Source organism: Entelurus aequoreus, linkage group LG22, assembly GCF_033978785.1.
Source record: "Entelurus aequoreus isolate RoL-2023_Sb linkage group LG22, RoL_Eaeq_v1.1, whole genome shotgun sequence".
Lineage (NCBI taxonomy): Eukaryota > Metazoa > Chordata > Actinopteri > Syngnathiformes > Syngnathidae > Entelurus > Entelurus aequoreus.
Genome location: NC_084752.1, coordinates 13,448,309 through 13,475,617, shown reverse-complemented (window position 1 = coordinate 13,475,617; position 27,309 = coordinate 13,448,309). Strand labels below are relative to the sequence as shown.

The following is a 27,309-nucleotide window of genomic DNA, read 5'->3' as shown; positions in this document are numbered from 1 at the left end:
GGCTTCATAGCTTACCAAAGTCGTACTAAAACATTTTGACAGATTTTTGAGCGCCGTGTGTAATGTTCTATACTTTCAATGGAACATATAAAATGTTGGTGTTGTTTACTTGCGTCATATTGCCATCATAGTGCAGTCTACAAATATCTCCTATGTTTGACTGCCATCAACTGGTCACACTTATTACATCATGTACCAAATAAAATTGCTTCGAGGTCGGTCAGGAAAACCATAATTATTCCGTAAATTAGGCGCACCGGATTTTAGGCGCATGTCGAGTTTTGAGAGAAAAAAAATATTTTAAGTGCGCCTTATAGTCTGGAAAATACAGTACACAATATTCCTGTACTAAGTAGAATACAAGAAATACAGTGGTACCTCGGCTTGTGACTGCAACGGCTCACAATTTATTTTATCTCTCATGGATAATTGTTATGTTTAAGGCTGCGAGCAAAACATTTAGTCCAGACCCTCCATCGCAAGTTGGCGCATCGAATATAACAGATCAGGCAATGAATTGCTTTCCTAGTCGGTTATCTGTAATAGTAATGGAAGGATTATAATGCAAATATTTAAAAACACGTGGGGGCAAAAACACCTCACGGGTTTGATTTATTCAGGCCTCGCTCGCCCATTTAAACCAACATGCTGTGTTACAACATTTTAGGGTACAATGTAATTTCATAGTCATAGACATACAATTTGTGCATACATACTTTCTGCATTAATACTACATATCTGGATGTGTCTGACGGATGCGTCATCTTTAGGGCAAGCTTGTGGTTGTAACCCACTTATCCACAGAGAAAAGTTAATGTTACCCTGGAGGGAGACACTTTTTTCTTTTTTTTTTTCATGGAGGGGAAAATGCATGCGAATGTTAAGGGAAAATAATGCAGATTATACAACACACTGCCAATGAATATTGATTGATTATTCAAGTATTTTGGGCAATATTAAAGACTGCAGATCCCTCCTTTAAAGAAACAATCTCACAGCCACAGTGTGTCTATCAATACTCCTTGTATCTCATTTTCTATACTTATATCTACACGCGAGCACATGCACGACTAGTGCAATCTACAGTTACATTGGCGGGTGCACATGTTTACGTGGATTGTGAGGGATTTTGCTAACAAGCAGACAATAACATAAGTCTAAGTCTCTATACCAGACCTGGGCATTCTGCGGCCCGCGGGCCACATCCGGCCCTTTGTGCGTCCCTGTCCGGCCCGCGTGAGGCCAATCATAAATTACAAAATCAATTTTAAAAAGTATCTATGTCGAGTGTGCAATACAACGGTGCTGCTTTTGTTTTGAAAATCGTTATTTGTATTACTTCCGTGTGGACGTGATTGTGAGTGAATGTGAACAGCTGCAATCACAAATTACAAAATAAAGTTGAAAAAACATCTATGTCGTGCGCGCAATACAACTGTGATGCTTTTATTTTGAAAAGTGTTATTCATGGGCGTATGTCCGTGTGTAACCTGTGAGTGAAGGTGCACAGCGACAAGTGATGCACGGTTTACCCCCGAGACGCTAAAAAGAGAAAAGTTGATGAAGAATGCCGTGTTTTCAACAAGACATGGACTACAAAGCAACGTTCCCTCTAAGGTGCGCGCCTGCGCTATTGCGCACTGCTCAAGCGTCCTCTGCGCACAGCAAATATATGCCGCGCACCAAATCAAACCCATCTGAATTCTAAACAAAATAAACACATTTATTCTGTGTAATTTTGCAATGCAAATCTGAGTGACAACAAGCGGCCCTAACGGTGTTCGTCAACACCGTTCAATTATTGTAACGTCTATCGAGATGCTTCGAGGACAGGAATTATATTGATCACTTTATTGAGCAAAACTGTTTATATTCGGTCATAACCACACCAAAAACATGAATAAAACACTTCTATCTCGAAAAACTAGTCATTTTCTGCCGTACAAACCAGGCCAAAACCAACTTGTCATCTGTCACCAACACGCATACCACTAAACCACTGGTGCGTTTATGGCCACACAAAAAGTCGGACAACTCAAACACCACACAAAGTTACACTATGACTCCTCAGTCATAAGTGTGCTTATTTCACTGTCATTTATTATTAATATTAATTTATTTATATTAATCATGGAATGCTGTTACTAGAGAAAGTTACAGGAATGCGCACTTCATCCTATGCTTACATTTCATTGTGCAACATGAGGATGTTTAAGGGCAACTAAATGTGATCTCTGAAAGGGGTACAAATGATTTCCAAAGCAGTGCTTTTGGTATAAAGTTAAGTTAGGTTAAATTAAAGTATTATTATTAATTATTATTATTATTTATCTTACGGTATATATCAAAAATAATATTGAGCAAAATGTAATTGAAATATTGTCGATGTGGCCCTCTAGCAGTGCTCGGGTTGCTCATGCGGCCCCTGGTAAAAATTAATTGCCCACCCCTGCTCTATACTGTACATGCACGCACACAAATTAGAGGATTGTTTTTTTTCTTGTCTGGCTTTCAACGAAGGCGGTCGCATTTCCCTCCTTCTCTCTTATCTCTCCTGCTTTGCTTCTTTGTCTCGGCTTGTCTTGTCATAACTTTGTAAGAGCCTCTCTTTTGCACTAGTCTTCGAAAATACAAACTAGGAATTGATGAGCTGGAATTGAAGCTTAATTGACAAAATCGTCTCGATGAAAAGAACAAGTTTGGGGTATGCTGCCTGTCCTGACGCCACATTTCCTGCCCGATACACGAGGGACTCTTGGGAGAAATGGCGAGTCGTGTGCCTGTCAGTTCTTTCCGTCGTGGACGTGGAAGAAATCTATTTAGAACAGTGATAACAGGGCATCTGCTGATTGGGGTGAACATGGCTCAGGTCTATCGACAAGTTTGATAGACGATGGCAGTGGTTTAAGGAGCCCAGAAGCTGCTTGTCGCCATGGACATGATGGGCATCTCAGACTATGGCAATCTCAGAATTTACTCACAAATTAGATAACATCTCTGAGAAGCTTTCCGCTCTGCAAGGCAAAATTATGATCAATTTGAGAGCCAAAATGGACAATTATATCAGCCAAATCCATTGGAATGTGTTTGGTCGCCCGAAACCAATAACACTCCTAATCTATAATAGCCATTTGCTCCCTCTGCAAATGCCTTTGGCAAGTTCTTGCTGTAAACATCCGAGTGAAACCAGCACAGTGAAAGAACACACAGAGGGGCTAGCTTGGGAGCTGCTTCCCCCCTCCATGTTTACATTTCCTACCTTTTTTTAATGGTGTCATTTGTATTGTATGTCTGCTCTGAGCGGGTATGATCTGGGATTAATTTAGTTGTACACTATATTGCCAAAAGTATTTGGCAACCTGCCTCGACTCACATATGAACTTCAAGTGCCATCCCATTCCTAACCCATAGGGTTCAATATGATGTGGGTCCACCTTTTGCAGCTATTACAGCTTCGACTCTTCTGGGAAGGCTGTCCACAAGGTTGTGGAGTGTGTTTATAGGAATTTTCCACCATTCTTCCAAAAGGGCATTGGTGAGGTCACACCCTGATGTTGGTCGAGAAGGCCTGGCTCTCAGTCTTCGTTCTAATTCATCCCAAAGGTGTTCTATCGGGTTCAGGTCAGGACTCTGTGCAGGCCAGTCAAGTTCGTCCACACCAGACTCTGATTTAAAAAATAATATTATTTTTTTTGTCATAAAAACATACAATCATGTGTGCTTACGTACTGTATCCCTGCAGACTGCATGGATCTATATTGATATATAATGTAGGAACCAGAATATTAATAACAGAAAAAAAACAACCCTTTTGTGCGAATGAGTGTGAATGAGTGTAAATGGGGGAGGGAGGTTTTTTGGGTTGGTGCACTAATTGTAAGTGTATCTTGTGTTTTTTATGTTGATTTAATAAAAAATAAATAAAAAAAATAAAAAAAATAGTTTCTTGTCCACTGACGGGTACCGGGCCACGGCCCGGTGGTTGGGGACCACTGCTTTACACCACTGCATCTCACGCTTTGCATTGGACTTGGTGATGTATGGCTTAGATGCAGCTGCTCGGCCATGGGAACCCATTCCGTGAAGCTCTCTGCGTACTGTACGTGGGCTAATTGGAAGGTCACATGAAGTTTGGAGCTCTGTAGCAACTGACTGTGCAGAAATGTGGCGACCTCTTTGCACTATGACCCCTCTCTGTCAGTTTACTTTGTGGCTGAGTTGCTGTTGTTCCCAAACTCAAACATTTTCTTATAATAAAGTCGACAGTTGACTTTGGAATATTTAGGAGCGAGGACTGGATTTGTTGAACAGATGGCATCCTATGACAGTTCCATGCTGGAAATCACTGAGAGTGGCCCATTCTTTGACAAATGTTTGTAGAAACAGTCTCCATGCCTAAGTGCTTGATGTCATACACCTGTGGCCGGGCCAAGTGATTAGGACACCTGATTCTCGTCATTTGGATGGGTGGCCAAATACTTTTGGCAATATAGTGTAGTTCTCTAAGTGCAATGACAACTATTGTGTTCTATTCTAGTGTGATCACTGTTACATTTGCGCTATACACGTGCACAAGTGTGTGTGTGTGTTTGGTAGTCAGGGGCGCCGAAAAGGGGGGGTAAAGGAGACAGATTCTAGGGGCCCATGATGGAGGGGGGCCCAGAGAGGCCCCTAATAATGATGAAATTATAATACTTATAAAACTGTGATGCTGTTCTTCTTTCAAAAATATGGTAATGATACTCAAAAATACCATTAAAATGCATAATTGTATGTAAAATAGCATCAAAAAATGTTGCCGCTGTGTTGGGGGCCCTGTAAAGATTATTTTCATGGGGCCCAAAATCCCTAGCGGCGCCCCTGTTGGGAGTTGGGGTATTACAATCACTCTTCTACAGTTATATTTCACACAAGTTCTTAATAGACTCAAAAATAAGCCACAAAGTGAAATTAAAATAGTTCCCTTGAATTAATCTGTATAAAAAGTTGAATAAATAACGTGACCAAATAACGTGACCTTCCCTGTACTGTAGGTACCATTGATTAGTTCTCATGTCTGGAAGGATCCTTTCATTGTCTCCTTCCCTTTTCACCGTATTGCCTTTATTGATTAGGAGTGGCGTTGAAGAGAAATGCATTTTTTTTTTTTTTTCATCCAGCTCTCACCCTGAATCGCTCAATCCTCGTCTTCATTCAGCGTCTCATTGATTAGTTCTGGTGTTGAGGAGAATTGTCTGCTTGGTCCTGGATTAAAAAGCACTAAGTGTTATTTGCTGTCTCTCTCGTCCATGCGCTGACCTCCCTCTTTTCTTTTAGCACAGACACCGTCAATACGCTTTGGCGTCACCCCCCCCCCCCCCCCCATTTGCAAAGAAACTTGGCATTTTTTTGTTGTTGTTGTTTCTTCTTCCGGTCTGAGCTGATGGCCTTGGCGTCACTGAGGCATCCAAAAGGCTGCGGAGTGTTTTTTGGCATCTTTTTTACGCTCAGAAAAAAGTAGCAAACTAATGTTTTTTTTATGTTTCCCGAGCCTTAAAGCAGATGTTGTAGTATACTTTAAACAAAGCTTCTGTACTTGCTATTAAAAGCTGTGTTATAAATAGGACACCAACTTCCTTTTGCCTTTTATTTTGTATTGGTTCTCCTACTTCTGTCTTTTTGCGTATCCTGAACCTTGGCGCCATTAATTTGGATATGGGTGAAAACAACTTTGACCATGCTTTTAAGTACATGCGTCTGCATCAGGAAGACGCCAGGTTGTACTTCATTATCGACCTTCAAGAGCTGTTATGCCTCATTCTGTACTTCTTATATCTACCGTATTTTTCGGACTATAAATCGCGTTTTTTTTCATAGTTTGGCCGGGGGTGCGACTCAGAAGCGACTAATGTGTGAAATTATTAACACATTACCGTAAAATATCAAATAATATTATTTAGCTCATTCACGTAAGAGACTAGATGTATAAGATTTCATTGGATTTAGCGATTAGGAGTGACAGATTGTTTGGTAAACGTATAGCATGTTCTATATGTTATAGTTATTTGAATGACTCTTACCATAATATGTTACGTTAACATACCAGGCACGTTCTCAGTTGGTTATTTATGCCTCATATAACGTACACTTATTCAGCCTGTTGTTCACTATTCTTTATTTATTTTAAATTGCCTTTCAAATGTCTATTCTTGGTGTTGGGTTTTATCAAATAAATTTCCCTAAAAAATGCGACTTATATATGTTTTTTTCCTTCTTTATTATGCATTTTCGGCAGGTGCGACTTATACTCTGGTGCGATTTATACTTATTTCGATACTTTTTGATACTTTTCTAAATAAAGGGGACAACAAAAAAATTGCATTATTGGCTTTATTTTAACAAAAAAAATCTTAGGGTATATTAAACATATGTGTCTTATTGGAAGTTTGTCCTTAAATAAAATAGTGAACATACTAGACAACTTGTCTTTTAGTAGTAAGTAAACAAACAAAGGCTCCTAATTTAGCCGCTGACATATGCAGTAACATATTGTGTCATTTATCATTGTATTATTTTGTCAAAAGTGGTAGAAAATGAATTATTAATCTACTTGTTCATTTACTGTTAATACCTGCTTACTTTCTCTTTTAACATGTTCTATCTACACTTCTGTTAAAATGTAATAATCACTTATTCTTCTGCTGTTTGATACTTTACATTAGTTTTGGATGACACCACAAATTTGGGTATCAATCCAATACCAAGAAGTTATAGGATCATACAATTGTCATAATGTAAGTCCTCGTGTGTCCAGGGACATATTTCCTGACTTTATAAACATAATATACATTTTTTTAAACGAAAGAAGATGTAATCATAGTAGTATCGACTAGATACGTTCCTGTACTTGGTATCATTACAGTGGATGTCAGGTGTAGATCCACTCATGGCGTTTGTTTACATTTTGACGCCGGTGAGTTACGGTGTGTAGTGAAGCATGTTTAGCTATTCCTCGTCCTGCAGGGATGATACTTGTAAGAAACGTACTTTACTCGTCGCCATGGAGACGAGGATTAGTGATTTAGAAGTAGCTAAAACACTTTAGCCGCTAGCTAACCATGTCTTAAAGCAGTGGTCCTCAACCTTTTTGTAGCTGCGGACCGGTCACCGCTTGAAAATTTGTCCCACGGACCGGGGGGGGTTGTGAAATTAAATTTTATTTTTATTTTTTTAATTTTTTTTTTTTCCATAAAGAAATACAATCATGTGTGCTTACGGACTGTATCCCTGCAGACTGTATTGATCTATGTTGATATATAATGTATATGTTATGTTTTTATGTTGATTTAATAAAAAAAAAAAATAAATAAATAAAAAATATATATATATATATATTTTTTTTTTTTTTTAATTTCTTGTGCGGCCCGGTACCAATAGGTCTGCGGCCCGGTGGTTGGGGACCACTGTCTTAAAGCACCTCTTCCTGAGGGTGTTTCAGTGTTATATAATGATAAATAATGATAAATGGGTTATACTTGTATAGCGCTTTTCTACCTTCAATGTACTCAAAGCACTTTGACAGTATTTCCACATTCACCCATTCACACACACATTCACACACTGATGGCGGGAGCTGCCATGCAAGGCGCTACCAGCACCCATCAGGAGCAAGGGTGAAGTGTCTTGCCCAAGGACACAACGGACGTGACTAGGATAGTAGAAGGTGGGGATTGAACCCCAGTAACCAGCAACCCTCCGATTGCTGGCCCGGCCACTCTACCAACTTCGCCACGCCGTCCCAGTTAGAACTCAGTTATAACTTCACCTTAAAAATGTGTGTGATGGTAAGTACTCAGTGATTGTGCGCTGCCGAACATGCTCCTCTGCTCGTAAAACCAGCAATGACACAACGTGATGACGACGGGGGGCTGGGGGATGTTGGACCGGTACTTTTTAGAGGTGGTATAGTACCGAATATGATTGATTAGTATTGCGGTACTATACTAATACCGTTCAATTAGTATACTTAACGTTACAGTTTTTAGGTGTACCATTCTATCACTTTTATACTATTGGTATTGTCTACTGTCTTTTTTAGGACACCTAAGAGTGTTTTAGTCATCCTTCCCTCTTGTAATTGAGCGATTGAATCAAACAATTTCACTTGGGGATCACTAAAGTTTGTCTAAGTCTAATTACGGTAATCCAAGGGACTGCGTCACAGCAGCTCAGAGAAGACAAAGCTTTGATAGAGCAGAGCTGGGGTTTGTTTACAAAGAAGCGTGACCCTGTGTTCCAAAGAGATAGAATGAATAAAGCAAGAATACATGACAAGAAGAACGCTACGCACAAAAGTCCTATTTCATCTCATATTTGGTGTTCCTGAATGCCGATTCAAGGATGGAGGAAATCATTTGAACTCTAGTCAATTAGTCAAGACCTTGAAAGTTTTATGGCTCATAGCTCAAATTGTAGATCTTAAATTATTCTGTGTTCGGGGTGCTTAATTCAGTAAAAACTTTACAATTGTATTCTGGGTTTTTTAAATAGGTCTTTCATCACAACACTTAAAACATCCAGTAATAAAAAAACTAGAAAGTAGAAGTAGTCCTGACTGTCGGCCAAACTTTAGAACTACACTATATTGCCAAACGTATTTGGCCACCCATCCAAATGATGAGAATCAGGTGTCCTAATCACTTGGCCCGGCCACAGGTGTATGACATCAAGCACTTAGGCATGGAGACTGTTTCTACAAACATTTGTGAAAGAATGGGCCACTCTCAGTGATTTCCAGCATGGAACTGTCATAGGATGCCACCTGTGCAACAAATCCAGTCGTGAAATTTCCTCTCCTAAATATTCCAAAGTCAACTGTCGGCTTTGTTAGAAGAAAATGGAAGAGTTTGGGAACAACAGCAACTCAGCCACCAAGTGGTAGGCCACGTAAACTGACAGAGAGGGGTCAGCGGATGCTGAAGTGCACAGTCAGTTGCTACAGAGCTCCAAACTTCATGTGACCTTCCAATTAGCCCACGTACAGTACGCAGAGAGCTTCATGGAATGGCCGAGCAGCTGCATCTAAGCCATACATCACCAAGTCCAATGCAAACTGGACTGGACTCTAGAGCAGTGGAGACGCCTTCTCTGGAGTGACGAATCGCGCTTTTCCATCTGGCAACCTGATTGCCGAGTCTGGGTTTGGAGGTTGCCAGGAGAACGGTACATTTCGGACTGCATTGTGCAGAGTGTGACATTTGGTGGAGGAGGAATTATGGTGTGGGGTTGTTTTTAAGGAGTTGGGCTTGGCCCCTTAGTTCCAGTGAAATTAACTTTGAATGCTCCAGGATACCAAAACATTTTGGACAATTCCATGCTCCCAACCTTGTGGGTAACGTTTGGAGCGGGCCCCTTCCTCTTCCAACATGACTGTGCACCAGTGCACAAAGCAAGGTCCATAAAGACATGGATGACAGAGTCTGGTGTGGATGAACTTGACTGGCCTGCACATAGTCCTGACCTGAACCCGATAGAACACCTTTGGGATGAATTAGAACGGAGACTGAGAGCCAGGCCTTCTCCACCAACATCAGGGTGTGACCTCACCAATGCGCTTTTGGGAGAATGGTGGAAAATTCCTATAAACACACTCCACAACCTTGTGGACAGCCTTCCCAGAAGAGTTGAAGCTGTAAGAGCTGCAAAAGGTGGACCCACATCATTTTTAACCCTATGGGTTAGGAATGGGATGGCACTTCAAGTTTATATGTGAGTCAAGGCAGGTGGCCAAAGTGTATTTGTGAGTCAAAAAGCATCAGTCAATAAAATAGCCATTCAAAGTACAAAAGGTAAATGCTGTATGTAAAGCTGAAGGTGTCTTTCACAGTAACTTACTGTGCTTTCTGACAAACTACACGATGCAACGAGGAATTGAAGGAAGGCAAAGAGTGAAACATTAGTGAAAAGTCGGGAAAAAAGGGAGTGCAGGAAGTGGTGAGAGTGATATTTTAGATGTTTGGCTGAAGAGTGGTTGGTAAAGTAAAGCTGGGACAACTTTGTGGGAAAAAGACCACACATACATCTGCAACTATGCGCGCACACACACACACACACACACACACACACACACACACACACACACACACACACACACACACACACACACACACACACACACACACTGACACACACACACACACGCACACAAACGCACACGCACACACGTTTAGTGAGCAATCATTCTAGAACTGTTTCTGATTATGTATAGATGGCAACGTAAACATGCACAGACGTCGTTCTGTCTGTTTTGATCATTCCATGCAGCTGTCAGCAACACTTTTACTTTCTCACACTGCTTGTTTTTCCCTTTTACACTACCTTTCCTAGCCTGCTCTGGCTGCACTTGCGGTTGTCTTCTATCTTTTCTTCAAAACCGCCAAGGTCTGTTTCCCATCAAAACATGGCGGATGCAGGGTCGTTGGCTAGCCAACAGAACCTGGCAGCATTCATAGGTGATCTTGACTAAACCTATTGGAATAAGCTCTTAAGGCTGGACTTTGATTTGAAAAACTCTGCAGTGTGTGCCGCTAAGGCCGGGGGAACAAACACACACATATACTGTATGCATGCACACGATATATATGTAGTCAGGGGGGAGGGGGGCTGAAGGCTCCATGAAATATTCTTAAAGCCTACTAAATTATGTTTTTTTTAAGTTGAGTTTTTTCTTACAATATATATATATATATATATATATATATATATATATATATATATATATATATATATATATATATATATATATATATATATACACTACCGTTCAAAAGTTTGGGGTCACCCAATTTTGTGGAATAGCAATAACAAGAATAGACTGTCGAGTTTCAGATGAAAGTTCTCTTTTTCTGGCCATTTTGAGCGTTTAATTGACCCCACAAATGTGATGCTCCAGAAACTCAATCTGCTCAAAGGAAGGTCTGTTTTGTAGCTTCTGTAACGAGCTAAACTGTTTTCAGATGTGTGAACATGATTGCACAAGGGTTTTCTAATCATCTATTAGCCTTCTGAGCCAATGAGCAAACACATTGTACCATTAGAACACTGGAGTGATAGTTGCTGGAAATGGGCCTCTATACACCTATGTAGATATTGCACCAAAAAGCAGACATTTGCAGCTAGAATAGTCATTTACCACATTAGCAATGTATAGAGTGTACTTCTTTAAAGTTAAGACTAGTTTAAAGTTATCTTCATTGAAAAGTACAGTGCTTTTCCTTCAAAAATAAGGACATTTCAATGTGACCCCAAACTTTTGAACGGTAGTGTATATATGTATATGTATATATATATATATATATATATATATATATATATATATATATATATATATATATATATATATATATATATATACAAACCGCAAAACCAGTGAAGTTGGCACGTTGTGTAAATGGTAAATATAAACAGAATACAATGATTTGCAAATCCTTTTCAACTTATATTCAATTGAATAGACTGCAAAGACAAGATATTTAACGTTCGAACTGGAAAACTTTGTTATTTTTTGCAAATACTAGCTCATTTGGAATTTGATGCCTACAACATGTTTCAAAAAAGCTGGCACCAGTGGCAAAAAAGACTGGGAAAGTGGAGGAATGCCCATCAAATATCTTATTTGGAACATCCCACAGGTGAACAGGCTCATTGGGAACAGGTGGGTGCCATGATTGGGCATAAAAGCAGCTTCCATGAAATGCTCAGTCATTCACAAACAAGGATGGGACGAGGGTCACCACTTTGTGAACAAATGCGTGAGCAAATTGTCCAACAGTTTAAGAACAACATTTCTCAACAAGATATTGCGAGGAATAATATCATCAAAAGTTTCAGAGAATCTGGAGAAATCCCTGCACGTAACATTGAATGCCCGTGACCTTGGATCCCTCAGGCTGTACTGCATCAAAAAGCGACATAAGTGTGTAAAGGATATCACCCCAGCAACACTTCAGAAAACCACTGTCGGTAACTGCAGTTGGTCGCTACATCTGTAAGTCCAAGTTAAAACTCTACTATGCAAAGCGAAAGCCATTTATCAACAACACCCAGAAAAGCCACCGGCTTCGCTGGGCCCGAGCTCATCTAAGATGGACTGATGCAAAGTGGAAAAGTGTTCTGTGGTCTGACGAGTCCACATTTCTAATTGTTTTTGGAAACTGTGGACGTCGTGTCCTCCGGAACAAAGAGGAAAAGAACCATCCGGATTGTTATAGGCGCAATGTTCAAAAGCCAGCATCTGTGATGGTATGGGGGTGTATTAGTGCCCAAGGCATGGGTAACTTACACGTCTGTGAAGGCACCATTAATGCTGAAAGGTACATACAGGTTTTGGAGCAACATATGTTGCCATCCAAGCAACGTTATTATGGACGCCACTGATTATTTCAGCAACACAATGCCAAGCCATGTGTTTTAACAGCGTGGCTTCATAGTAAAAAAGTGCGGGTACTAGACTGGCCTGCCTGTAGTCCAGACCTGTCTCCCATTGAAAATGTGTGGTGCATTATGAAGCGTAAAATACCACAACGGAGACCCCCGGACTGTTGAACAACTTAAGCTGTACATCAAGCAAGAATGGGAAAGAATTCCACCTGAAAAGCTTCAAAAATTGGTCTCCTCAGTTCCTAAATGTTTACTGAGTGTTGTTAAAAGGAAAGGCCATGCAACAGTGGTAAAAATGTCCAACTGTGCCATCTTTTTCGCAATGTGTTGCTGCTGTTAAATTCTAAGTCAATGATTATTTGCAAACAAATGTAGTTTCTCAGTTTGAACATTACATATCTTGTCTTTGCAGTCTATTCAATTGAATTTAAGTTGAAAAGGATTTGCAAATCATTGTATTCTGTTTTTATTTACCATTTACACAACGTGCCAACTACACTGGCTTTGAGTTTTGTAGTTAATAGTTCGACAGTGTCAAGTAGAAATTAGCTGATTCATGTGGGATTATGTTTAAGTGGCAATAATAATAAATTATATCATTATTATATTATTATGATTATAATTAGTGCATTTACTGAGGGTTAAGCTTCCCTGTGTCTTTAAAAACTAGTGACGAATGTTTGGAACTTCAATCAAGTTTCCTTGAATGCACCACAGTTATGTCCTACTTAACTTAAACATGACTTTGTCCGATACTTCCATAAATAGATGTATCATAAGTGGTAGAAAATGGATGGATGGATATTTTTATATTTTTTCTATCTCCTCATCCTGATTCCCGAATGTTGGCGCTGTGTGTGAATATATAAATATGAGCTTTGATGACATTATGACGTATGTGTTGAGTGAACACTGAAGTGTTCCATGCTGGATTTTTCCACTCCAAGAGGGAATGAAACATTTGGCACTTTTGCAAGGGGGTGTAGGTTGCATTACACATTTATATTTCTCTGAATCAAAAAATCTTATTATTGAACATTGACAACAAAATGTGTTTTATCTTAACTTTTATGATGTCGTATTTTATAACTGCCGATTTTTTTTTTTTTTTTTAAAGAGGGATGTTGGGCTGATAATCAATACACATACGTACACACATGCACCCAAGCTCAGTGACTATATAACAATTGGTCATCCATGATCCACAGTTACATTTCCCAAACTTGCATAATACAAAACAAAAGAAAGACCGCAAAGACTGCAAAGTTAGAATAAAGACATGCCAATAATTGGATGTGATTGCTCTACACGCGATTAAGACAAATAATAAACTAATAGTACTGTATTTTGCGGACTGTAAGGCGCACTTAAAATCTTTTCATTTTCTCAAAACTCGACAGTGCGCCTTATAACCCGGTGTGCCTAATGCACGGAATGATTTTGGCTGTGCTTACTGACCTCGAAGCTATTTTATTTAGTGCATGGTGAAATGATAAGTGTGACCAGTAGATGGCAGTCACACATAAGAGATATGTGTAGACTGCAATATGACTCAAGTAAACAACACCAAAATATTATATGTTCCATTGAAAATATAGAACATTACACAGCTTTCAAAAATCTATCAAAATGTTTTAGTACGACTTTGGTAAGCTATGAAGTCGCACCGCTTGATGGATTGTACTGTGCTTCAACAAAATATTATTATCATGGTGTGTGTATAAGGTAAGACATATTATCTGGTGTTTTGTTTCACAATATTATGCAAAAGCAACTTTTCTTACCTTCTGGTACATGCTGATCTGTATTTGGGATCTGCATAAGTCCTGAAAAGTTGTGCGCATCCGCCTTTGTAGTCTGTGCCGACGCCATAGTCGATAAGCTTCTTCTTTTTCTCTCTCTTCTTTTTCCGCTGTTGCCATTTCTATTATAAAGTAGTGTAAAGTTCTTACTTATATCTGTCAGTAAACTCGCCATGAAAGCACTAAAACATACCGGTGTAGTGAGCTTACATTATTCACCCAAGGAACTTTAGTTATTAGAGAGTTCCGGTCGGACGGTTTTTCACGGCACACATTTCCGGTGTGGTTGTTTCCGGATGAGGAGATGCTGCTCCGTTATTGATTTAAGCAAAGTGAGTTTACATTATTCACCCAAGGAACTTTAGTTATTAGAGAGTTCCGGTCGGACCGCTACAACAAAGATGACCGAGAAAAAACGCTGTCGAAAGTGAGCCACGTAAATAAGCATACAAAAACGGCGCATCCTAAAGCGACTGTCAGAAAGTGGCTTGAAGATGATCTGTAAAACATAATCTATGCAACATTTTGACCAAAGAACCACCATCACATGTTATGTAGACCACAAGGCCGGGAGTCAAATTATTATAATTTAGAAAAAAATTATAATAATATGACCCCTTTTAATGCGCCTTATAATCTGGTGCGCCTTTTGTATGAAAATAAACCTGACTAAACCCGCCCTATGGTGCGCCCTATGGCCCGGAAAATGTTCCTTAACTGAAATCTGTGGTGATCCAGTGCCCCGACTTATATAATGCTGAGGGAAATGTTTGTCATACACCGTGTGCCATGAATTAGTCTCAAATAAAAAACAATTACATTGATAAAGCCGCTGCTATCCCTGATGACACAACTGTTTATCCTGGCCAAAACAGTCTGATTAAATGTTGGCACAAGTTCAACCAAAAAAAAAAGAAAAAAAAAAGAGGTTACATCTGTTTTCCACTAGCTCAGAGAGAGACCTATTCAACTTGAGACCATGAATCTCTCTATCTTTCTACCACATAATTGGATAATCTCCATCTAGAACTTTTGCAGCCACTGCATGTTTAGACTTAGACAAAAAAAAAAAAAAAAAGCCTCCAAGTGAAATGAAAAATGCATAACACACCCACATTTGTCTTAAGACGCAATTGAATATTTTACAACTCTGAACAAAGTTATTGAAATATAATGAATATGTAAAATGGCACCTTAAAGCTGCTGGCTTATGTCTGTGTTGCTACGGTGATTGCTCAAACACATCTCCATGTAACTAGAAGAACGTCAGCTAAACACGACTGATTTCAGAAAAAAACTGAAGACAACTTAAACCAAAAGCCCTTAAATGGGAAAATGGAAAATGTAATGAATAATGTCATGAATAATTTCATAATAACAAACACTAATGCAACCAAATTTTGAAAGCTGCAATATACTCTCGCATATACTCGTAGCTTGTGTCCCCTCTGATGGCATCATGTTTGATTTGTAGTTCTCCCGTGGTGGATGGCACCAGACTTGTAATTCTCTTCCAAAACACTAAGGGGCAGTGTGTCCAGAAGAGATAACTGCAGCTGTTGTTGACTACCCTATTTTACGGACCATAGGGCGCACCAGATTATAAGGCGCACTGCCGATGAATGGTATATTTTTGATTTTTTTTTTCAAATATAAGGCGAACCGGATTATAGGGCGCATTAAAGGAGTCATATTGTTATTTATTTTTTCTAAATGTAAAACACTTCCTTGTGGTCTACATAACATGTAATGGTGGTTCTTTGGTCAAAATGTTGGATAGATTATTTTTTTTACAGATCATCTTCAAGTCGCTTTCTGACAGTCGCTTCAGGATGCACCGTTTTGTGGGTGGTCTTATTCATGTGGTTCACCTTCGGCAGCGTCTTTTTCTCCGTCATCTTTATTTTGGCGGTGTAGCGTGCAAGGACGGGAGTGGAAGAAGTGTCAAAAGATGGAGCTAACTGTTTTAATGACATTCACACTTTACTTCAATCAGTAATGGTGCAGCATCTCCTCATCCGGAAACAACAACAATGGGAAAAACCGTCCGACTGGAACTCTCTAATAACTAAAGTTCCTTGGGTGAATAATGTAAACTCACTACACCGGTATGTTTTAGCGCTTTCATGGCGAGTTTACTGACAGATATAAGTAAGAACTTTACACTACTTTATATTAGAAATGGCAACAGCGGAGGATGAATGTCCCATAACAAGAAGAAGAAAAAGCCTATCGACTATGTCATCGGTACGGACTACAAAGGCGGACGCGCGCAATTTTTCAGCATTTATGCAGATCCCAAATACAGATCAGCAGGCACCAGAAGGTAAGAAAAGTTGATTTTGCATAATATTGCGTAATAAAACGCCAGATAATATGTCTTACCTTATAGACACACTGTAATAATACTCCTATGTTTAATGCGCTGAAAGTCCACCAAGTGGAGCGGCTTCATAGCTTACCAAAGTCTTACTAAAATATGTTGATAGATTTTTGAGCGCCGTGTGTAATGTTCTATATTTTCAATTGAACATATACAATGTTGGTGTTGTTTACTTGAGACATATTGCCATCATAGTGCAGTCTACATATATCTCTTATGTTTGACTGCCATCTACTGGTCACACTTATCATTACACCATGTACCAAACAAAAATTGCTTCGAGGTCGGCGAGCAAAACCAGAAGTATTCCGTACATTAGGCGCACCGGGTTATAAGGCGCACTGTCGAGTTTTAAGGAAAAAAAAATATTTTAAGTGCGCCTTATAGTCCGGAAAATACGGTATATATGAACCTTCTTGTAAAGACTGACGACAACAACAACATCCACATCTTTGTCTACACTGGAACTAATCATTCAGAAACATCAGTTTACTTTTAATGGAGGTTTTACTTATAAACCAGAGAAAAGTACCTATTTGCCGGCCGTTTGGGTCACGGGGCTTGAGAGCTATGTAATTGTAAATGAACACAACTGTTTATTTACAAATTGAACGACAAGCTGGTGATAATCTGTATGGACATGGGTTATTGATGTTTGGCAATAAAAGTTAAAAATTACTTGTACAACACGTAATATAAATCATATTGTTTAGGCAGGTTCTGCTGTCAGCATTAGAAGGGCCCTTTAGCAGTCAGTTCAATTAAAACTGTCACAGCAGGAAGCCAACAAGGAGCGTTTGAAATCTTTGCAAATAAAAAATATATTTAATTACCATGGTTTACCGGTAAGTACAATCGGCTTCTATAATCCACCTGCTCCTCCTCTTCCTCTTCCTCTTCCTCGGGCTCGGGCTCGGATGTGTCACTTAACACTTGGTTGTCATGTAGATGGGATGATTGGGGATGTATTTGTTCAATGACAGATGATGGACAGGAGGGAGAGGGCATGGGGGAACCTATGAAAAACAGTTCAAAAGAAAACAAAAGGGAATAATTTTATTGAATGAAATAAGACGTGAGTCAAATCAAAAATGCATGGGAAAAATAATGATGACGTTACTGAAAAGTAAGCGGACAACAGCAATGTGGATAATCAAGAATACATCTGAACTAAAGTCACTTGTCTACAATAATGCCCTGCCATTGGTAAAGGTCAGTTACAATTCATAAAATACTGGTTATAGAGAACACACTACCCCTATATAACTAAAATCACAAAGTTTTAAATTTGTGTATTTTTCAAGCATATAAATAATAACATATCATACAAATGATATTTAACATTACAGGACAAATGTGTTTTTGTTTGCGCATATTTCCTTTACAGTAGCTTAATTGAACTACAAAACCCAAAACCAGTGAAGTTGGCACGTTGTGTAAATGGTAAATAAAAACAGAAATCATTAACTTCGAATGTAATGGCAGCAACACATTGCAAAAAAGTTGGCACAGCCGCATTTTTACCACTGTGTTACATGGCCTTTCCTTTTAACAACACAGTAAACGTTTGGGAACTGAGGAGACCGATTCTTGAAGCTTTTCAGGTGTAATTCTTCCTCATTCTTGCTTGATGTACAGCTTAAGTTGTACAACAGGTATTTTAGGCTTCATAATGTGCCACTCATTTTCAATGGGAGACAGGTCTGGACTACAGGCAGGCCAGTCTAGTACCCGCACTCTTTTACTATGAAGCCACGCTGTTGTAGATATATAGATAGATAGTACTTTATTGATTCCTTCAGGAGAGTTCCCTCAGGAAAATTAAAAACATGTGACTTGGCTTTGTCTTGCCGAAATAAGCAGGGGCGTCCATGAAAAAGACGTTGCTTGGGTGGCAACACATGTTGCTCCAAAACCTGTATGTACCTTTCAGCATTAATGGTGCCTTCACAGATGTGTAAGTTACCCATGTCTTGGGCACTAATACACTCCCATACAATCACAGATATGGCTTTTGAACTTTGTGCCTATAACAATCCGCATGGTTCTTTTCCTCTTCGTTCCGGAGGACACGACGTTCACGGTTTCCAAAAACAATTTGAAATGTGGACCCGTCAGACCACAGAACACTTTCCCACTTTGCATCAGTCCATCTTAGATGAGCTCGGGCCCAGCGAAGCCGGCGGCGTTTCTGGGTGTTGTTGATAAATGGCTTTCGCTTTGCATAGTAGAGTTTTAACTTGCACTTACATATGTAGCGACCAACTGTAGTTACTGACAGTGGCTTTCTGAAGTGTTCCTGAGCCCATGTGATGATATCCTTTACACACTGATGTCGCTTTTTGATGCAGTACCGCCTGAGGGATCGAAGGTCTGTAATATCATCGCTTACGTGCTGTGATTTCTCCAGATTCTCAGAACCTTTTGATGATATTATGGACTGTAGATGGTGAAATCCCTAAATTCCTTGCAATGTGTGTGTGGATGTGTGTGTTTCATTCAAAGAGGCATTTCACGGGGAGGGCCTGACCGAATGTTTGAGAAACACTGATCCAAACTATAAACCGAGTGCAGAAGTCCAGTCTGCTAGATGCGGACATGATGTTAACCCAGCAGTGATTGCCGAGGAGACTTAAGGCAATACACATCTGAGGCTCTGATCAATGTTCCAAAATGACTTTCAAGTGAAATACTGAGTTCTGTGCCTGCTGGCATCTCCACATGATGCCCGAGGGAAACATGGAATGCCGTGTTCTAACACGAAAGATAAACTGGTATGTGCTGCAAGACAGGAATGTCCAAAAAAGGTTTTTCCACATACAGAAAAATGGAAGGATGCAGGGGACGCATTGATAACGTTCTCCTCTTTGCCTGTTAAAAATCAATATTAAAATCAATCCAATGGAGGTCAAAATAGCAGTACACAACAACATACTGAGTTAAAATAGTCAAATACATTTTGCTCATTTATTCATGTTTTAAAACAGTCCTAAAAAAAACGCAGGTGAGCACGGGTGTTGATGAGCAGATGAGGGCTGGCTGGCATAGGTGGATAGCTAATGTTTTTAGCATAGCTCTGTGAGGTCCGGTTGATAAATTAGCTTCAATGGCGTCGTTAGCAACACAGCATTGTTAAGCTTCGCCAAGCTGGAAATTATTAACCGTGTAGTTACATGTCCCTGGTTTAATAGTATTGTTGATCTTCTGTCTATCCTTCCAGTCAGGGATTCATTTATTTTGTTTCTATCTGCATTGGAGCCAGATGCTATCACGTTAGCTCAGTAGCTAAAGAGCTTCGCTGATGTATTGTCGTGGAGATAAAAGTCACTGTGAATGTCCATTTCGCGTTCTCGGCTCTCATTTTCAAGAGGATATAATATCCGAGGTGGTTTAAAATACAAATCCGTGATCCACAATAGAAAAAGGAGAGTGTGTGGAATCCAATGAGACCTTGTACCTAAGTTACGGTCAGAGCGAAAAAATATATGTCTTTCACTGCATTCTAGTCCGTCACTCTAACGTTCCTCATCCACAAATCTTTCATCCTCGTTCAAATTAATGGGGTAATCGTCGCTTTCTCGGTCCGAATCTCTCTCGCTCCATTGTAAACAACGGGGAATTTTGAGGAATCCTACCTCCTGTGACGTCACGCTACTTCCGGTAGGGGCAAGGCTTTTTTTATCAGCGACCAAAAGTTGCGAACTTTATCATCGTTGTTCTATACTAAATCCTTTCAGCAAAAATATGGCAATATCGCGAAATGATCAACTATGACACATAGAATGGATCTGCTATCCCCGTTTAAATAAAAAAAATTCATTTCAGTAGGCCTTTAAATCTACAAGTAAAATGTATTGACATTATAACATTAATTACAATAATTACATAGACAATATATTCTATATAAATTTGGCCGACGATAGAGCTTTTAAGACTACCTTTATATAGTGATAATGCATGTTGATAACACATTCTAGCTGTGTCCCGCAAATTTGACAGCAACAAGTGAACGAAAGCGTTCTTAACGCAATGTAGCATTGGCGCTAATGGCGAATGTCTATCCACAGTGCAAAAGCATCTTCTAAGTCAGCAATGGTTACCTCCAGGGCTTTATGGACATCGTCATCATGACAAATCAGGGCCAAGAGAAATAAATACTGTTAATATTTAATTGATATTGTTACACTACCATCCTGTGTTGTGTCTGATTATAATTGGGATTAAAATGGAATCAATCAATAAACTTGAACATTTTAAGCATTGGTATGACCAACACTGGCCTTGTACCAACTTAAAATCAGATCGATACCCAGTTACTCTCATTTGTAGTATCTCCCAAAACAAATGAAAGATTGACAATAAATTGCTAATAACATTTGAACAGGAGTGTAGGTAGAACCACAGAAATAACCAGCTAGTAACAGTAAATGAGCAAGTATATTAATTATAGTTTTGAATAAAAATTCATGGTACGATATGGTATTGAATGTGTCAGCAGATAAATTAGGAGCCAAGTTACATACACTTGTAAAGAACATAATGTCATGGCTGTATTGAGTTTCCAATAATTTCTAAAACTCTTATTTTTTTGTGATAGAGTGATTGGAGCACATACTTGTTTGTCACAAAAAACATTCATGAAGTTTGGTTCTTTTATGAATTTATTATGGGTCTACTGAACATGTGACCAAATCTGCTGGGTCAAAAGTATACATACAGCAATGTTAATATTTGGTTACATGTCCCTTGGCAACAAAAATTGAGCTGTTTGGCCACAATACCCAGCAATATGTTTGGAGGAGAAAAGGTGAGGCCTTTAATCCCAGGAACATCATTCCTACCGTCAAGCATGGTGGTGGCAGTAATATGCGATGGGCCGGTTTTGCTGCCAATGGAACTGGTGCTTTAAATGGGACAATGAAAAAGAAGGATTACCTCCAAATTCTTCAGGACAACCTAAAATCTGTCACGTGCGGGTGGTCGCAGCTTGCTGCGAGGTTCGTTCCCCCGGGATGCAAACGGACCACTCCGGACAGGGCGTGCAGGTAAGAACATGATTTATTGTCGAAATCAAACAAGTACCAAAAAACTGAAAACAAGTCAGAGGAAAAAGCTAACACTTGACATAGACTAGAGATAAAGAATACTCACGTAACTGTGGCATGAAGCAAACAATGAAGCCAGGCTGACTGACCGGCAAAGGCAGGATTAAATAGTCCCTCTGATTAGTGCTCGGGAAACAGGTGAACGTCCCGAGCACCAATCAGAGACAGGTGGAAACAATAAGCACCCATCAGTGTTTCCCACACATTCATTTATTTGTGGCGGCCCGCCACGAAAGAATTACGTCCGCCACAAATTTTTAAAAAAATAATTAAAAAAAATAAATAAAAAAAAATTATTATTATTATTTTATTTATTTTTTTGTCCTCTCCAGCTTCTCAGGCAAATCATATAGTTGATGTAGATGCCCATATCGGCTGTTCAGATTTACTTTACAAAAGAGAAGTGTAGGATACTTCTCTTGTTGCCTTATTTGTATTTGACTTTATTAAATGTATTTATATTAGAAACACAACATGTGTTTATAACAAAGGGTGCAAAGTCTGCAGGCAGTAGGAAACACATGGTTAAGTGTAGGGAGTAAAACTGATGGCAGTCTAAAGTTCAAGATTTTTGGAGCTCTTTGTTCAGTGGATCAGATGTTTGATGAAGCTCTGTGTCTATCTACCACCACTACTGTTTTCTGTTTATTTGTTACTGACTGTGGCAGGACACCTCTGCCTCTGTTTCACTTTATGTTGCTGGTAAATAATATGCTTGTAGTAGTAGGCTAAAGTTAAATTATTTAGTATACACTAATTAAAGGGGCAGAGCTTTATGAGACATTTTAGCTTTTATATTTTACAAGATATATTTTTTGTAAGAACCACAATTAATAAATATATTTCAGTGAATAACTTATTGTTCAAATCTGTATATAAATATGTACATAAAGTGTTGTAATTATATTGTAAAATGGATAGATGGATGGATGGACGTTTAAAACAAAACTGTTATTATTAATTAGTAAGTGTACATTTTTTTAGCCTTTTTAGAGAAAATCATATCATTGTAGTAAATTATGCAAATTACTCGATGATGTCATGGTGACCACGCCCATAGCCACGCCCCCACCGCCACAGGTATCTTGGCAGTTTATGGGAAACACTGCCCATGGTAACTAAAAGCAAACAAGGGTGCACAAAAACAGGAACTAAGGGAGTCCAAAACTAACAGAATATAACAAAAACATGATCCGGGCCACGGATCATGAAAAAAATCATCAGCTCGGAGGTTGGGTCTTAGGCGCAGTAGGGTGTTCCAACAGGACAATGACCCCAAACACACGTCAAAAGTGGTAAAGGAATGGCTAAATCAGGCTAGAAATAAGGTTTTAGAATGGCCTTCCCAAAGTCCTGACTTAGACATGTGGACAATGCTGAAGAAACAAGTCCATGTCAGAAAACCAACACATTTAGCTGAACTGCACCAATTTTGTCAAGAGGAGTGGTCAAAAATTCAACTAAAAGCTTGTGGATGGCTACCAAAAGTGCCTTATTGCAGTGAAACTTGCCAAGGGACATGTAAGCAAATATTAACATTGCTGTATGTATACTTTTGACCCAGCAGATTTGCTCATATTTTCAAAATTCATAAAAGAACCAAACTTCATGAATGTTTTTTGTGACCAACAAGTATGTGCTCCAATCACTCTATCACAAAAAATAGAGAGTTGTAGAAATTATTGGAAACTCAAGACAGCCATGACATTATGTTCTTTACAAGTGTATGTCAACTTAGCCATTAAACGACTGTATACCAAATAATATATACAGGCGGGCACAATATAGATTTTAGGCTATATGGCCAATTCCTAAAAATAATGCTCAATTATTAGTTTAAGTAAAAATGTTAAAGTATTATCATAAATTATTTCTTTTACAGGGCAAAACAACTTGTGGTCCGAGTCCCTTGTGCTCTTTTATTTGAGAAAATATGCAGTGGGCCAACAGAATAATTTATGTACAGATAAAGCATGCGTGCAGCAGGGAACAATATAGAACAAATGCAACAGCACCTCGTGTGCTTATCTGCTAAATGAAAATAATAAATGCCAACAATGTTTGCCTATATCTGGCTATGTTTCACCAGGTCCTCCACACACAAGGTGCCGGGGGGGACGTGCAGTAGAACAGGAGCCAGCAAACAATAATGAGATGAGAGATAAAAGAAGAGGGCAGGACAACGGGCAGGAAGAGCAAACCCAGAGTAGTGGAGAGCAGAGCTTCTTCACAAGAAAACACTCCGGAGACACCGACATAACAACACATTGACACGTCTCCCCTTAAATTGGAACAACACAAACACAACGACGTAGCGTGCACAAAATAACGTTGGTAAAAACCGTAAATAATGGCTAATAACTCTTAATTTTTAATGTTAATATCAAAACAATGTTCACTATGTGCACACGCAATAGAGTGAAAGAGGGAGTGAGTAAATAAGTGAGAGCCTTCCCCTTCTTGACACACACACACACACACACACACACACACACACACACACACACACACACACACACACACACACACACACACACACACACACACACACACACGTACATGCACACACACTCGTCTTTGTTGTGGTCTCCTGAGCGACCTTACATTTTTCTTGGGCTGTCTGGAAAACCTTTTATCATTTTGTGAGTGCAGGAGAGCATACACAACACACTGTAAGGTATTCTGCACTATTCTTTTTATTATTTGCCATCATTTTTTTGGGAGGATCAACTACTTCAGTGTTTCCCACACATTCATTTATTTGTGGCGGCCCGCCACGAAAGAATTACGTCCGCCACAAATAAAAAAAATAATTTTTTTTTTTTTTTTTTGTCCTGTCCAGCTTCTCAGGCAAATCATATAGTTGATGTAGATGCCCATATAGGCTGTTCAGATTTACTTTACAAAAGAGAAGTGTAGGATACTTCTCTTGTTGCCTTATTTGTATTTGACCACTACTGTTTTCTGTTTATTTGTTACTGACTGTGGCAGGACACCTCTGCCTCTGTTTCACTTTATGTTGCTGGTAAATAATATGGTTGTAGTAGTAGGCTAAAGTTAATTTATTTAGTATGCACTAATTAAAGGGGCAGAGCTTTAAGAGACATTTTAGCTTTTATATTTTAGAAGATATATTTTTTGTAAGAACCACAATTAATAAATATATTTCAGTGAATAACTTCTTGTTCAAATCTGTATATAAATATGTACATAAAGTGTTGTAATTATATTGTAAAATGGATGGATGGATGGATGGATGGACGTTTAAAACAAAACTGTTATTATTCATTAGTAAGTATACATTTTTTGAGCCTTTTTAGAGAAAATCATATCATTGTAGTAAATTATGCAAATTACTCATTGATGTCACGGTGACCACGCCCATAGCCACGCCCCCACCGCCACAGGTATCTTGGCAGTTTATAGGAAACACTGTACATTTCTCAACCCATTCAGAGCAATGCAACATCAACAGACTAAGCTCATTCAAAACATTGCGGCTATCTTTTTGCACGTTACAAGTTTGTTTTTTTCTTCCTACAATTCCACATTTTCCACAACAACATCCTCATTGAAAATGAATGTGAGTGTGTCCAAGTTTTACATTTGTCAAACCATTAAAACCCGTACATACATACCCATGTATTCATTTTTAATGCATTTTGGCCGATATAATGCACGGTAACTTAAAAATAAAGACATCTTCAGATTGTTTTCTTTGTTTAAAAATAGAACAAGCACATTCTGAAATTGTACAAATCATAATGTTGTTTAGTTTTTTTTTAACAATTACCTGTTGGGGTTAATAGTATTCTATCTTTTTTTGTCGTTATTTATATTTTCTGAATAAATGATGTGATAATGTTCATTGGTCAAATTATCAAGACAAAAAAATTATATCAAAATCAAATTACAACATGTTATTTATGTAGTTTGATCATTTTCCTCGACATGTGGTTTATTTTGTACATATGTAGCATCATCTACAAAGATACAAATAATTGATATTGCAACATCCAGTGGACACATTAAGAACAGCTGTTTCTTTCATTAAAAATTTCAGGTTAATTTTCATACTTCATACAATTTTATCCCGCGGGCCGGATAAAACATGTTCGCGGGCCTGATCCGGCCCTCGGGCCCTACGTTTGATACCCCTGCCTTAAAGCTTCTTGATTATGGGCAAACTAATAATCCCGATTATTTCGATCATTATTGAAATGACGACTATTAATCACGATTATTCATTATGTTAAATAAAAACAGTGTCGGTTGGAACGTGTCATCATCATGTAATTTGTAATGAAATAGTCTAACACAAGTAGGGATGTCCGATAACGGCTTTTTGCCGATATCCGATATTGTCCAACTCTTTAATTACCGATACCGATATCAACCGATACCGATATCAACCGATATATGCAGTCGTGGAATTAACACATTATTATGCCTAATTTGGACAACCATGTATGGTGAAGATAAGGTACTTTTTAAAAAAAATAAATAAAATAAGATAACTAAATTAAAAACATTTTCTTGAATACAAAAGAAAGTAAAACAATATAAAAACAGTTACATAGAAACTAGTAATTAATGAAAATGAGTAAAATTAACTGTTAAAGGTTAGTACTATTAGTGGACCAGCAGCACGCACAATCATGTGTGCTTACGGACTGTATCCCTTGCAGACTGTATTGATATATATTGATATATAATGTAGGAACCAGAATATTGATAACAGAAAGAAATGGGGGGAGGGAGGTTTTTTGGGTTGGTGCACTAATTGTAAGTGTATCTTGTGTTTTTTATGTTGATTTAATACAAATAAAAATTAAAAAAAACAAAAATACAGATAATAAAAAAAACGATACCGATAATTTCCGATATTACATTTTAACGCATTTATCGGCCGATAATATCGGCAGGCCGATATTATTGGACATCCCTAAACACAAGGGCTAAATAAATGCTATCCATACATTTAAGGACAAATCTTTATGTTGTTGATCATTTAGTAGAATCATTTCTCGAATTTAACCAGGGCAACCGCGGCAAGTGCCGCGACCGCCCTCGTTATTTGCCGTAATGCCCTAAAAAATTGACCAGCATTGGCGGCAAGAACATGCCGTTATCGCCCTTGACTTTTTACTTGTTAATGGACTAGGGGTGTAACAATAAACACAATAATGATAATCCATCCATCCATTTTCTACCGCTTGTCCTTTTCGGGGTCGCGAGGGGTGCTGGAGCCTATCTCAGCTGCATTCGGGCGGAAGGCGGGGTACACCCTGGACAAGTCGCCACCTCATCGCAGGGCCAACACAGATAGACAGACAACATTGACACACTAGGGCCAATTTAGGGTTGCCAATCAACCTATCCCCAGGTGCATGTCTTTGGAGGTGGGAGGAAGCCGGAGTACCTGGAGGGAACCCACGCAGTCACGGGGAGAACATGCAAACTCCACACAGAAAGACCCCAAGCCCCGGATTGAACTCAGGACCTTCGTATTGTGAGACACATGCAATAACCCCTGTGGCACCGTGCTGTCCCACTATAGTGATAATTTGCGATAAAATTCCAGACGGTTAGTAATACCGTC

The 27,309-nt window shown here is 38.9% G+C and overlaps 1 protein-coding gene across 5 annotated transcripts in view; it reads right to left on the bottom strand.

The window, feature by feature from the left end:
* tenm3 (teneurin transmembrane protein 3) overlaps positions 1-27,309 on the bottom strand; it is a 755,307-nt gene that overhangs the window by 301,759 nt on the left and 426,239 nt on the right. For all 5 annotated transcript variants that reach the window (XM_062033280.1, XM_062033281.1, XM_062033282.1 and 2 more), the window contains one exon: positions 17,436-17,618. In XM_062033280.1, the coding sequence (XP_061889264.1) occupies positions 17,436-17,618 (183 nt within the window). The remainder of the gene's footprint in view (positions 1-17,435; positions 17,619-27,309) is intronic.